A 15872-nucleotide genomic window follows, 5' to 3' on the forward strand; every position below is an offset into this window, starting at 1 on the left:
TCAAGGGTGGGGGTGTTGAGGGGAGTGATGTGGAAAGGCAGGGATGAGGAGACAGGGGATGAAGGCGGGGGATGGGGGGTCGCTAGGCTCCGGCACTTGTTGGCGTATCGAGTATTTCTCATGGTTGTTTTGCTTCATCTGAGTTGCTTCTTTAGCATATATGTGATGCAATAATTCTGTCCCTGCGTATCACCTGGGGGCAAATGTGATTCATTAAGTCCTTACAGATTATTGCACACACACACACACACACACACACACACACACACACACACACAAACATACATTTATGCCATTTCACGCATGCAACACAGTCATGCATCTTGGCCCTGCTTGCACACATCAACACACGCACAGATACCGAAGCACACGCGCGCACAAACATGCACACACACTCAAGAGTGTTTGTGTGTAAACACACTTGAGAGACGGTGGAAGAAGGAGAAGAATCAGCCGAGGACGGAGACAAGTTGCGTTTATCTTCTGCATGCTAGGCTGCCGCGTGTGTGTGTGGGTGTGCTAGTCTCCTTGGATGAGCACACACACGGCTGAGGATGCTGCTGGGAGCATGAGTCCTGACCGAGAGGAGTATGACATGGTCTGTCAGAGAGCTGTGACCCTAATTGTTGACCTTTGCCTCCACAACAGCACACTGCTGGATCAGGACACCTGTCAGGATTACCTCTTCCTGTTATCCAGCCAGAACTCTGACCACAAACAACTGGGTAAGGACTATAATTGACTCCTGATCTAAACTGGGTGTAAGCCAGCAGTTTTCCTGATGTGCTTTTTAAGCCTTCATGCTCAGTTGAAACAAGCTAAAGGATTTTGCATAGCATTGCTTTACTGAGTGTGTGTGAATGCCAAAACGAAGCTGCATTTAACATGTGGTTTTACTTCTTTTCCCCTTTGTTTACCACATGTGCGGTCACAGATGGTTGCTCAGACAGCGCTTCGATTGAGCCATTAATACATCCTTAATGAGTTTTTGTGACCCCGAGGCGGCACGGAGCAAAAGGTGTATAAAACAAACTCGCATTGACTCCTCAGTTTGCTCCAGAGAGCAGAGCTTCTATACTGTTTATAGATAAGCCTTGAGGCTGAGTAACGCCAGCTGATGCTGTCCTGATCACTCAGGATTGCAAAGAAAAGAGATGAGAGGCAGAAATGCATCTTGCTGTGCTCGAGCAAACAGAAAACAGAAACGCTGTGTGTTAGAGCCGTTCTGCAAAGTTGCAACATCCTGAATTAGAGTTTTGACTTATTCATGAGGGCTGATTTACACATCTGTTGCAGCCTCGTGCAGCTGTTGCTTTGGCACTTGTAGTGGGCTTCCACCTCTTTAAAGGAATAATAACCCCTCTCTTGAAAGGCATCGCTCAGGGAGCCGCTCTTCTGTGGGCTCTGGCAGACTTTGTGTGCTTCAAGTCGTCGTCGTGTGAATGCTAGTTGTGAAGATCTAGCACGTACTGGACGAATTGTACAAAAGCAGAGGAAACAAGTGAATTTAGTGTTACGATGCAGATAACACTACAAGATATGACCAAAGGGGGTGTGAAGAATTGTGGCTTTATAGACTTTAAAAAGCAGGCTTGACAGTGTGAAGATCTTTAGATAGCTGAACTTTAGCGATCTAAAAAATGGGCACTTTATTTTTAGCTGGATTTAGAAAACCAGTGCAGTAAGTATGTGATTTCATACCAATTACATGATCAGTTGCATGTCAGATATCCATAACTGTAATCTAAAATTGTTTGCAAATGCATCTAATTTTCTATTTCTTCCTCCAACCAATGAGTTTCTTGTAAATCGGAGCTCTGATTTGTGTTTGGCTGAGAAACTGGTCTTTGTCAGCAGGTGCACAGGAAAGAGGAAATAATGTTTGTGGCTGCTTTTTCAAGGAAGGGTCCCTGTTCCCAGAGTGCATGTCACACCAATCCTGACCAAATCCACTGTCACCTCACATCATTCTCAGTGGAAGAATTGAACCTACATCACAGTGCCACTGGCATCCACTACTGAGCTGTGGGGACATTAAATGCCATTGCATGTTATGTAGCCATTGATGTGAATTATTTCTGCCACATGGAAGCTAAAGACAAGCTGCTTCTCATAATGTAGGTTGGGGGGTTGTATGAGATGTCTCCTTGTGTCTATTTTCTTTGGTGTAATGCAAAGATCCCACCGAGAGCAGTATGTGGTTCGAGCAGACGCTGTGTTCAACAAACAGTGAACCCGTGAAGCCGAAACAAAAGATTTTCTGTTTTGTGAGCAGGTGCAAAAATCTCCTAATATCGCTTCGATAGAGAGAGGAAGTCACTGACATCCCATCTGGACAAACACTTCAGCACAAATTGGCATCCACTCCAGCACTGAACTTTCTATCAGAAGTTGAAACCTTTGTGTTTTTAACAAAGCTTGAAAGAAATGATTAATTTGGAAGCATGAAATGTACAAATCCCAAAAAGACAAAAAGATTTTCAGTGAAGCCTCGTCACTGCAACGCCAACTCTCTCTTCTAATATCCCCTTTCTAATGTTCCAGTTTTTAGCTTTCTCTGTCCTGCTGTTATTGCAAACATGTCTGAAACAGCTGCTTCCTCTCATCTCGCTCACGGACTCACCTCTTTCGTCAAGCCGTGACGTTTAACCCTCCATCCTCTGAGGCTTATGGGAAAAACTGAAATATTACATAAACAACAATATTAGATTAAAAAACATATATCACCATCGTGTGCATGTGTGGAGTTTGTGTCTTCACAAGCCGATACTTACACTCTTTATATATAATGTACATGGCTTCTACAGTTGATATTATTTTGTATATTCTTATTGTCTATTTGTTCTTGTTCTTTTTTCTACCTCTCCTTTTAGTCTTGCTGTTGTAGCAAATGAATTTCTATCTTATTTTAGCCCCATCTGTGATTTGAGCACTTTGCTACCACCTTCCACCGTGTTGTGATTCGAATTACGGGCTAAATTGCAGACAGCTGAGGTTGCAGGACTCGCCGCTGAGGGTTTTGACGGGCTTTTGTATAATGCAGTGCAAACACAACACTGAGACTTAGCAGGTGTTCAAGTAACATACAGCAAATTTAGCGCTAAGCGGTGCTAAGTTAGCTCGGCTGTTTCATCAGACAGGACACAAAGCGAATTTCAGAGGTCGACAGAAAGACGTAATTCTTCGTGAATTGGCTCAGCGTGGCTCAAAATTACGCGAAAATGCGTTTGCGTAAGTTGGAAATGTTTGAACTTGAGTGAAACGTTTGCACGTTTCTCGCGGCTTCATAGCACTACTTCATAAATGTGCACAGATGAGTGGAAAAAAAAAGAGAAACAGCGGAGAAATAAGATAAGACAGGACTTTATTGATCCCACACCGGGGAAGTTTAGTCGTTACAGCCAGCAAGATACGAAAAGGCAAGGCAAGGCAAGGCAAATTTATTTGTATAGCACAATTCATACACCAGGCAATTCAAAGTGCTTTACAGAAGCATAAAAATACATTAAAATCATACATTTCAAAGAAAGAAAGAAAGAAAGAAAGAAAGAAAGAGATTAGAAGAGAATAGAAAAATAAAAATAAAATACAATTAAAGGAAGCCAGTAAAAGACAATAATTTAGTGTTTAAGACAATAATCTAGCATTTAAAATGATTACTTTAAGTAAAAGCTGTAGCGAATAATAATGTTTTCAACTCTGATTTAAATGAGCTGACAGTTGGTGCAGACCTCAGGTGTGCAGGGAGAGTGTTCCACAGGTGAGGAGCATAATAACTGAAAGCTGCTTCACTTTGTTTGGTTCTCATTCTGGGAACACACAATAGACCTGTCCCTGATGACCTGAGAGGTCTGGATACTTCATATGGAGTTAATAAGTCTACAATATATTTCGGTCCTAGACCATTTAATGCTTTGTAGACCAACAGTAAGATTTTGAAGTCTATTCTTTGATTCACAGGAAGCCAATGTAGTGATCTGAGGACTGGTGTGATATGGTCCATTTTTCTGGTGTTTGTAAGGACTCGTGCAGCAGCATTTTGAATCAGCTGTAGTTGCCTAATTGATTTTTTGTTTAGGCCAGTAAAGACTCCATTGCAATAGTCCAACCTACTGAAAATAAATGCATGAACCAGTTTTTCCATGTCTTCTTTGGACAGACATCCCTTAATTCTGGTTATATTTTTCAGGTGGTAGTAGGCTGATTTGGTAATGAGCTTTAACTGGCTGTTAAAATTCAGGTCAGAATCAATAATTACACCAAGATTTCTGGCTTTATCTGTTGTTGTCAGTGACATGGAATTAAGGTGAGCACTGATCTTTGACCTTTCATTTTTGGGGCCAAATACAATCACTTCTGTCTTATCTGCATTAAGCTGAAGAAAATTCTGGCACATCCACTCATTGATTTGATGAATACAGTCACTCAGTGAAAGTAAGGGACTGTAGTCATGTGATGACACAGAAATATAAAGTTGTGTATCATCTGCATAAGTATGATAAGAAATATTATGTTGCTCCATGATCTGAGCTAGGGGCAACATGTAGATATTGAAAAGAAGTGGTCCGAGAATGGACCCTTGTGGCACCCCACACATCATCTTCTGTCGTTCAGACACATGCTCACCAATTGACACAAAGTAGTCTCTATCTTGTAAGTAAGATTTGAACCAGTGTAGTACAGTGCCAGTAAGTCCCACCCACTTTTCCAGTCTGTCAAGAAGTATGTCATGATCAACTGTATCAAAGGCAGCACTGAGATCCAATAATACTAAGACTGAGGTTTTGGAAGCATCATTATTCAGAAGTATGTCATTTAAAACTTTGATAAGTACAGTCTCAGTACTGTGGTGTGGACGAAATCCAGACTGAAATGCATTAAAAAGATTGTTCTGCATCATGAAAGCATGCATTTGTTGAAAAACAACCCTTTCAATAATTTTTCCTAGAAAGGGAAGATTTGATATTGGCCTGTAGTTGCTTATCGCTGAAGCATCCAGATTAGCCTTTTTTAGGAGAGGTTTTATTACTGCAGTTTTCAAGGCCTGGGGAAAGTGACCAGACTGAAGAGAATTATTTATTATCTGCAACACATCTGGAGCCATGCAATTAAAGACATTTTTAAAAAAGTTTGTTGGCAGAGTATCAAGGCAGCATGTTGTGGATTTTAACTGTGATACGGTTTCTGCCAGCCTTGTATGATCTAGAAGGTTAAAATGTGCTAGATTAACTGTAGAACAAGAAGGCACAGGTGGACTTATCATTTTGCCTGAGCTGGAGCTGCACACTGTTTGTCTTATCCTTGAAATTTTATCTGTAAAAAAGGCTGCAAATTCATTGCATGACTTGTTGGATAGCAGCTCAGGAGGGACTGATGCTGTGGGGTTTGTCAGTCTATCCACAACAGAAAACAAAGTGCGGGCATTATTACAGTTTCCGTTGATAATCTCTGAGAAGAATGCTTGCCTTGCCTTCTTTAGTTCATGGTTATAGGTGTGGAGACTGTTTTTGTAAATCTCATAATGAACCTGGAGTTTAGTTTTTCGCCACCTGCGCTCTGCCTGTCTGCAGACTCTTTTCTGGACTTTGACCAGTGTGGTGTTTCTCCAAGGTGTCTTTTTCCTTCCTGATAAAACTTTTGTCTTAACTGGGGCGATGGAGTCAATAATAGCCATAACTTTGGAACTGAAACTATTTACAAGGTCATCAGTTGAAGCTGAGGGCAGTGTTGGTGATGGTGTAAAACACTGAGTAAAGACTGCACAGGTGTTATCATTAATATAACGCTTTTTGATTACCTCTGTTCCACTTTTGTTAAGAGTAGCAGGTATGGCCATTTTAAATGAAACACAGTAATGATCAGAAAGAGCAACATCCATCACCACAACCTCAGAGATATTGAGCCCTTTGGAAATAACCAAATCTAATATATGCCCTTTGTTATGTGTTGAATGTGTTACGTGCTGAGATAGGCCAAAATGATCCAGGATGTTTAGAAGTTCTTTAGCACATCCATCTTTGAGATTATCAACATGAATGTTGAAGTCACCCACTAACACAACACAGTCAAAATCAATACAAACAACAGACAGTAGATTGGCAAACTCATCGGAAAACTTTGCATTGTATTTTGGAGGCTTGTAGATGGTTACGAAGACTGATCGGCAGGGAGACTTAGATTGAATGGCAACATATTCAAAAGATTCAAACTGACCATAAGAGACTCTGCTGAATTGAATGCTATCATTAAACAAAATGGCGTAAAGAGGTCAAAATAAAAATATAAACGTATACAAGATACAGACTAGGAAAAACAACATGTATATGCACAGATTATGAAAAAATGCTAAATGCTTTGCTAGTGAAATACAAATTGAACATTAAATTATGACAGAAATGGAGCAGAACGCAGAAATCGATAGCAGACGCTAAGAGAGCTTTACGAAAAACGGTTAAAATAACAAAAAAAGAAAAAACTAAACCACTTTTATCAATACTAAACAGTATCATTACAGTTTATATTTTATTTTAAGTATTTAAAAATCGTTTTCTCACTCCTCCGCACTTACAGTTTACATGTTTGTTTCAAACACCACAAACACTCACAGTGCTTCTATTTGTCCTGCAGTTTTTCTATTATAATAACCATTTTGTGCAAAATATACACTATGTGCATTCTTTCATTTATTTGTAATGTTCATTTTTCTCTCTACCTCATTTCAGCTCTTAACGAGATTTGAGAATATAAAAATCCACGGTCTTAATTTGCCCCATTTTCTCCTCTGTGACAAAAGGGGACATTAGCTGTGCGAACATACATCTGTTTGGATGTATCTGCAGCGATCAGGCTCACAGCAGCAGAGTCATTTCAGCACAGCGAATTTCCCCCCGATCTCTGGCTGAGTATCCCCTCACTAGTTTCGAATCGATTATGATAAAATAAGAAGGACTAATTAGAAAGCCTGGGACTTTAATTCCCCTGTCCTGATGCAGCTGGGAGATAATAAGCCATTGTCTTTATCGGCCAATTTGTAGAATCTCGAGCTGGCTGATTGTATTCCAATCAAGGCTCGGTGTGTCACCGCGCCGGACCCACCTGCTGTGCATGTGAAAGGCAACACAAGACTTTTCCAGCGAGATAAACGAGAGCTCGGATCAGCGTCTCACACTCTGCTGAGCGAACATTTCCCACCGATCAACTGCCTGCCTTAGATATTGATATTCACTCCCAAGTGTTGATACCGGTTAGAAAACATATCCCTTAAGCCTGTGTATCTCCTGAATGGCAGGATGTTCTTGCAGCCCCCTCCTCCAAACACACACACACACACACACACACACACACACAAACACGCACACACACACACACACTCACCCTCATTACAGATTCCAGTTTCATTATCAGCTGCAGCTTCAGGTGTGTGGGCTTGAATTGACGAGGCTTATTTTTGATCACATTATTTCCCGCACGCCCATCTCATCTTGAGGTTTATTAAACAAGACCTTGGCTGGCAGAGGACATTAGCATCAGCAGATCATTCATTTGGTTCCCACTGGTCTGCTCCTCTCTGCCTGTGGTATTTGCAGGGACGGATGGTGCATTGCAGGTTGAATCCAAAACAGAAAAACAAGAACATCAAATTAACTGCACAGTGGAGATTAGAACCCCAGCCGATCCACGGTGCCTTTCAATAATTCATACCCGCTGTCTACTGTCTCTGTGTTTTATTGATACAACATTTCACTGTAGACCACAAAAGAACACTGGAGACACTGTCTGTCCCTGTTGTGGGAGATAACACGCTGAAAAATATCTGTCTCAGCTGACATTAAAAGGCCGAACGACGGTCCTCGAAGGCCCGCGCCATTACTGCGGTCATCATTAGGAAAATAAAATTACAGCATTCAGCAGTAGCAGGGAGAGAGATTCAAGATACGGCATTAGGGAGGTTTGTGTACATTATTCATCCAGCCTTTATCTTTTCTTCAGAGGTGTAAGATTATCTAATGTGGGAGCGTTTTGATGACAGCAGGGGTTCAACGTGAACAGGTAGAGGAGGGTCAGAGAGCTGGTTCAGTGGGACCAAGTGGAAGGCATATTTCATTAAAATGAATAAAGACAAACAGCGGCTTGAATACCAATCAGCTCTCCTGTAAGAGAGACTGTGAGCAGCATTATAAAGGGAAGCGCCTTCATTCCTCTTTCTGAAGGCTTCTCTGGTGTTTCCTCCCCACACATTGCAATTCTGAAGCTCAATGGCAGCTGGGACGCCCCGAAGGTGCTCATTTCTAGTGATGTTATCTGCTCCCCAGCTGTGGAACCATCATGAATGTGAATCCATCTCCATGAATAAATAATAAAAATCCCTCTTCCTGGACTCAATAGTGCAGACGCTAACCACACTATGTTGCACCTTGTGGGAGTTTCACAGGACGGTGCTCTCTGCATGGGTTCCTCCCAAAAAAAAAACAGAGAAAAAGAAATGCAGCAGTGTCATTAATGACAAAAGAGTTAGGAGGATGAGTAATGTGGAAACCTGCCGTGTGTCGTCCAGGCCAGGGCGCTGGGCGAGGCCTCTGCTGAGCTATTGAGCAGCAACATCGGTTTATTGATTAAAGAATCAGGCCCCGAGCGAGCAGAGCGGTGAGAGGAGGGACACAACAGAGCATGGGGACATTTTTTTTTGTTTTCTGACCCACTGGAGCACAGCATATATATATATATATATACTACAATCCAGTACTGAAGCACAGCAGCTGACTGTTTTCTGTCCATGTTCAGCACATATGAAGTCTTCAATGAAACCAGGCTGAGGGATGGTCAACTCCAAATAGTAACAAAAGCAGACAAAGACAAAAGCAGACTTCTCTTTTCTAGCCAGCAAGCGGCAATTTATTGGACAACTGTCGCCAGCAGATTTTGTCATCGCTAGCTGGCTAATTAGGCTAACATTAACTTTGTTAGTTGGTCTAAAACGCAGTCAGTCTTTGGCTTTAACGTGTCCGCTTGACTTATTCTCAAAAGAAGCTCTGCTGGGTCTTAAAACTATGAACATTTTAGTTTTTTATTTTTATAATATGTTTAGTTACTGTTTTGTTCCTTTTTAAATGCCCACTTTGAAATGCTTCCATTGGTAATAGATCTGTATGATTTGACCCAAATCTCATCCTCTGATGTACCGTCGGTCATTTCATATGCAGAACATTACATGTCACAATAAATTCAGTGAGCAGTTTACATAAAATATTTAAACAGAAAGACATATTTCTCATTACAATTTGAATTATATACTCGACAAATGTATGATACTGACTCATATTTCATTATTTTTCTCCTTTTGTTTATAACTTTGGTGCAAATTCTCAAATATTTTACGTCACTATATGTATAAAATTTAAAAAGCTAAATAGAAAATATCGTTCAAATAAAGCTGCAAACAAAATAGCCCAAAATCTGAGTCTGGGCTCTGTTTTAAGAACTTGACAGGACTTTTTGTGGCTCTCATTTGTGTCCATGCTTTTTGACATGATGCTTGCGTAGGTGTTTAAAGAGGCTGCTGGTGATTCAGCTTGTTGTAGTACAGCTTTCTGGTTTGTGTCAGACTTTTCATACTCAAACCACACTGACATCGCTACGAGCTCCCTCTCCTATTCGGAATTACCTCATTATGATCCTACTTGCATCCGTTCCCTGTGGAGGAATGCAAGTTTATGTTCCAAATGCAGAGGCTTCTTTTTGTTAGTGTTTGTGATGTGTCTGTTCTTTTCTTGGAGTGAAGACCCCCTCAATCAACTGCAGGTTGATAGTCATGTTACAGCAAGCAAACATGCTATTTAACCCATTTTTTGATCTTTTTTTTTTGGCTTTGGAAATGCACAAACATCTCAGAACTCTTTATATACCAAGTACCACTCTGACACTGATATGCTTGTGAAGATCAGAGACCTGCCATAGAAACACGCGGCTGTCCATGTTTTCCCAAGCAGATGCACTGGGACGTAATGGATGGCAGCATGTTTACAGCTCTGGTCTAATTTTTGGATGGAAACTGAGACGGAGAAGAGAAAAGACTTTTTAGTCTTTTGTTGTGCCTCATTTGGCTTCCTCATGTCACTGATGTCAAGCTGCTCCTCGTTCCCCTCTTTTCTAACGAGGCCCCGTGTACCTCTTGTGTCTCCGGGTTTCACTGGCTGGTTTGGTTCATGTTGCTGTTTTGTCATAATGGCTGTTTAGCTGTCTGTCACGGTGAAAGCTTTGGGCCTCTGGGGCCTACACTCCTGTCATGCTTGCAGGGTTGAAGTACAATCAGACATGGAGCCTGCACACTTCTCCACACAAATTAATGCTCAGGCTTATGGAGTATTATCACAAATGCACACTAAACATTGAAAAACTGTATTGTTCCATCAAAGAATAAAATCTGAGAACTGACACCTGTGAAGACAAAACTAACGCTGGTCAGACAACAGTTTCAAATGAGTGTAATGTGACATACTCAGATGTCTTCTTTCATTTCGTCCTTAACAGTTTAAAAGAAATAAAAAATATCACTTTACTGTACAGTATGGACTGGATTAAGTAACATTTGACCAAGTTAGACCAAGTATTTATACTTGGACTAAAGTAATGGAGTTGAATGTTTTGTCCTCCACTGATGGTGAGAGGCTGATGAGGGAATGAGAGGCAGGTGGGAAGTTCAGGTAGCTGCAGAGCAGATGAGGGAAGTGAGAACAGGTGTGTAGTTGGTGGGAGGAGGCAGGAGCTGAGGAGCAAACTGAGACAACCTCACATCTCTCATGTTTGGCACAGTCACAGTAAAAGCTGTGTTTTGATGGACAGTTCAGTAGATTATATTGTAGATGCGGCGCTACAGAAAAGTAAAAGAAGCAAAAGACATGGATATTGGTTTGTGATGTTGGAGCAGTGTGCTGAGCCATGCAAACTGAGGCTTTTTGTGCTCTCTGCAGTTTTCATTATGGACCAATCTCTGCTGAAAGGTGGAGGAAAGTGCTGGAGACAACGCCACTCACTGTAAAAATAACTCCACTGATCTTATAATAGCTCCATCCATGGACTGTACTGTTGGTCTTGTTATGTGCAGCACTGTATTCTTCCTCTGACAGTCCACGTTATGTTCCGCTCTGTTACGTTAAAATAACAGTTCTGAGGAGCACAAATATGCAGAGCCGAGCCGTAAACATTCGGGGTCTGCGGGACCTACAGGATGGACCCACAGCTTAGGCATCGCGCTCGCAGGTTTTCTGTGAACGGTGAACATCCAGTGTGCTTTCACTTCGGTTTATCTCTGAATATTGAGAGGAACAAATCCACTTTCTTTCAGCTTTTAGTAGGAATCGGATGTTGTATCAATCATAAATGCTGTGAGGGACAAAGATCCATGTTTAACAGTCTTAAATTCATTTTGTGTTGGTCTCAGCTTCTCGAAGTCTTGACTTCAACACTAATTAATGCCTCCTTGGCAACTTTCTACATAACTGAAGAAGTTGCAAACAATTATCAACAAAAAAAAGAGGCAGATGTTGCAGAAGTCATTCAGCTCCATTCATAATGTCACTGGAGGAGTTTTGTTGGCCAGATGTGAGAAGATGTAAACAGTAGTATTAAGACCTGTATGACACTGATTTACAGCATGAAACTACAGCCGAGTCACGCTCATGCTTAACGAGAGACGGTCGATAGCTACACACTGAACTACACACTGAACTTTTGTTGATCAGTTTCTTCTTTAAATGCTAAATAAATTCCAACATGCACCAGAAGTGTCTTTGCCAGACATCCTGAATATAGCCGAGGTCCTCAATAGGTGCAAAAATGGCTCTGATACTCTACTGCCCCCAAACTGGCCAAACAAACTAATTAACACTTTTTTAAGGCAATTTTTAGCCTAAATTATAGTGCTGTAAATCAGATGAAAGTGTTATTGTTAACATGTTTTAACCATTCAGAGTTGAAGTAATCCTTTAATTCCTTTGCTCCCAACAGTCACAGTCAAAATGCACCATCAAGTTTAATGACAAACGGTTGCTCCTTGTCTCCTGCTGTGGACGTGTGAATAATCAAGCATCAGCGAACATGTTCACCGCGATGACTTCATCAGGTGATAATGTGTTAATGTTGTGTTGACAGCTGGCAAGTGGCCAGAAATCAATTAATGCTGTTTTAAATAACAAAGAAAGAAGTCAAACAATGAACATTACAAAGGAAGGACTTTACCTCATCTGTTGCACAATTAAAATGTCTTTTTTTTGTGCACAGAAATACCAGAAAAAAAAAAAAAAAAAAAAAAACACATCTCTTGTACAAGCTGACAAAATCCATCAAAACAACCCGACAACAAACTGTAAAATAAACCACTTTAAGTTTTAGTCCAGGCTGTGTCAGAGGTGTGTGAGGGGTGTTTATTCAACTTTATGGTCCTTTTGAAAGCTGGAGTTTGTGGTGTTTCTGTTTTATCCACGGTGGGCTTTTTCAACTGCACACCCATGTGAAATAAATCACTGTAGTGCAGAATATCAGGGCTTGTTGGCCAACGTGACTGAGGCTGTAAAGTATTGTAATATTATTGAAATTGTTCAGCCCCCATTAGATTCCATGGCACATAATAATAACAACACAAATTGCTGCAAACTGCGTACTGTGCATGTTTCCTGAGCCAAAGAAAATGAAGTAAAACATGTTTCACACAGAGACATACGTCAGCACCCTCCAGGTGTTTCAACCTCTTCCATAGATCACGATTTAAAAGACAGTATGAAAATGAATTTTCATTTTCTTTTTCTTTTGACTCACATAACTGTGATGTGATCCTCTTTTCCAATACGAACATCCTGTTTGCACGTGAAGTCGTGGTAAGAAAAACAAACCTTATCTGAGCCAAATGCAAATCGTTTTCTCCTGGGCAGATTAAACTCCTCCAGGGAAGATTAGTTTTCATTAAACCACATATATACATACACGCATCTCCTAGAAATAAAGCAAAATGGTGCTGTTATTCTCATGTCGACGTGTGTGAGACTAACACGCCTCATGCTCGACTGTAAGAAGCCTGCATGGTCAACAGATGGGTGTGAGGTGCCGCCTGTGGGTGACGGACGTGAGGTTTTTTCTATCTACTGAAACTGTAACTAACCACAGGCTGTGACAATCTAATGAGGAGGAACTCTGCTCCATTAAAACTTTATTCACTAATTAGATAGAGACGTTGTACGCATGAAAGGCTAAATTAAAAACAAATACCATCGCTTAAGGGGCAAACCAAGGGTGTAATACGTATGCAACACTGCGTTGTTTCAGGATGCCAACGGCGTGCTGAGCTCTGCCTCCGTGGCTTTTGACAGTGACTGAAGATGTTTTTCTTCATTCATGTTCAGGTTCAGCCAAAGGGGAAGAGATCCACTTTATATATTAGTTGATAAAATAGCTCATTATACAATATGTAGAGTATTTTTTTTTTAGCTTGCAGACTGTTTGTGTAAATCCTGTGTTAGTGAGCTGCCAGAAAATGTGTTAGTCACAGTGCACCTAGAACATATGCTGCCTTAGGCCCTCCATCAGTTCAGACTATATCATTCCCCATTTCCTGGAATCTCTGCTGCTTCCTATATTTTGTGTTTTCACTTATACTGCCATTAACAACGGCCTGAGGAAACATGACCCACAAGAAGTACAATCAGGGAGATGGGGGAAGGACAAATTGAATAACATCCTCATGACAAAAGACTAGGAGGCACAGAAAAGTGTGTCTTCGTGTGTGATCTAGATTGGTGAGAATGTCAATATGTGTAAGTGTTTTTGTGTTAGCTGGGTCATGCAGTTTGCAGAACAAGAGGCTTTTGAGCGAGCGGGGTGATCATGTTTCATTAAAACTAAGAGAGAATTAGATTTTTTTTTCTCCGTCTTTGCACAGAAAGGGAAAATAGAGGTGCAATTTGAGGTTTGTTGTGACATTTCATCCTCTTATTATATTACCACCCTCTGCAAAGCAGGCCTGGTCTGAAATGATGTTACCTAAGCTGACAAGAATTGATGGAATGACCTTACAGCTTGTCCACCAGCGGAAAATTGCTGCATGGTTTTGCAGTGAAACATTGCAGATGTGAAAACAGCCATGTTGCATTATTATCACTCATATCAGGGGAACAACACCAGACTGTGGGCAAGAGATCAGACGAGTAAAGATCGTGAAAAACATACAAAAAAAAGCCTCAAATCAATGTACAGTAAAATATAAGGTAGATTCAATTTTTGACATACAGACAAGTAGTTATAATCAGCTCATCCACGGGCGCTCTGGTCTTCCATTATTCATCCACAGATGCATCCATTAAATCTGCATATTTATTTTGTCTGGTAGATGCAGAAATAAATATCCAGATATAGATTGTGTTCCTGATAAAATTACTTGAAATTCATTAATTCTGAGGCAGAAGTGGAAGATCTGCACAGAAAGCTGTGTGACAAGAAATGTTAAGTGATGTCTGAGCATTGCAATGCACCTTTCAAAGGAGAAAGACGGTTTTCCTGCTTCGGGAGGAAAAAGGTCCCATTCATTTTTTCATGTGAGTGACAGCTGGAGCGCTGAAGCTCTCCTGCTTGTATCATCCGTGGAAAAGCTAAATTGACTACAACTCTAAAGGCATATTTTGGCATGAATCGTCCAATCACAGAGCTTGAATTGCTGTCATGTGCAGCGCCGACCCCATGCGGGAGCTAAAGACTGCTGCAGACAAACTGTTGTTCTGATCCTCCACTTAAATCAGCTCACTTTGGATTTCTTGGTCAACATCTATGGAGACGTGTTTTGTTCACGACCGCAAAGCTGACATAGTTAAAACTAGCGGCCATGACACACACCTGTATGATCGTTACATTATCCAGGTGAGTCCTGTTTCTATGTCAGGTAATGTTGAGGATGTTTTAAGGAAAAGATGGATGGTGGCTAATGTTTGCTAATCTTAAACACAACTTTAGGTCACTGTTGTGTAACTGGCATCACCGAGTGTGTTCAGAACTCTTCTACTACTTTTGCCACTTTTTTTTTAACACGTCCATAAATTTCACTTATTTCCTGGAAAACATCCTGAAAATCATTATGTAACCTGGCACTAATTACGCTTCAGGCAGCACACTGGTTAGCACTGTCACCTGAGTTCAGACCGGCCAGCTGGGGCCTTTCTTTGTGTTAGCATGACATGCAGGGTACCTCAGTTAAAGACTCTAAATTCCCCGTAGGTGTGAATGGTTGTCCCTCTCTGTGTGTCAGCCCTGTGATTGGCTGTCCAAGGTGTGCTCAGCCTCTCGCCCAGAGTCAGCTGTCTGCAGCCCACCGTCACCTGGCAGGACAGGCAGGTATGACTAATGGATGACACAAAGAAAAGAGAGGCTGTATTTGTAATGTCAGCTGAAGATTAAAAAAAAAAAAACCCACAGTGTCCACAAGCCAATTCAGTTCAACACAGATGAATCAGAAAGTTTCCAATATGAATAATGAATAAAAATGTGTTTACTTGGGCTAATGGAGCAAATACGAACAGCCTTTAAACCAACCTTGTCTCCTAGAAATGACATTTATGTATAACTCATTTGGATTCATAATTCATAGTGACGGTACAACATAACCGCTTGATGGTGTAATAAGTGCAGGACTGTGACACCAGAATCCAGGGTTCACATCCAGACTGTGCTTTGGTTAAGGTTGGGGAAAAAGCCTGATTTCGGTTAAATTTCAATAAAAAATCTCATGTCTGAAGTCACTGCTGACTTCTTCTGTAATAACACAGACCATTATTCTTCCCTCACGTTAACCAAATGCTGCAGTGCCTAAACATAACCATAAAAAAGTGGAATAAAGT

At 41.0% G+C, this 15872-nt stretch overlaps 1 protein-coding gene across 1 annotated transcript in view; it reads left to right on the plus strand.

Moving 5' to 3' along the window:
- Nucleotides 1–543: 543 nt before the first annotated feature.
- The window catches only part of syt6a (synaptotagmin VIa), a 58852-nt gene continuing 43523 nt past the window's right edge, over nt 544–15872 (plus strand). Inside the window, exon 1 of the mRNA XM_076740174.1 lies at nt 544–725. Within this exon, the coding sequence (XP_076596289.1) occupies nt 569–725 (157 nt within the window). The 5' untranslated portion in view covers nt 544–568. The remainder of the gene's footprint in view (nt 726–15872) is intronic.

This window comes from Chaetodon auriga, chromosome 10 (genome assembly GCF_051107435.1).
Source record: "Chaetodon auriga isolate fChaAug3 chromosome 10, fChaAug3.hap1, whole genome shotgun sequence".
In the NCBI taxonomy this organism is placed as follows: Eukaryota; Metazoa; Chordata; class Actinopteri; order Chaetodontiformes; family Chaetodontidae; genus Chaetodon; species Chaetodon auriga.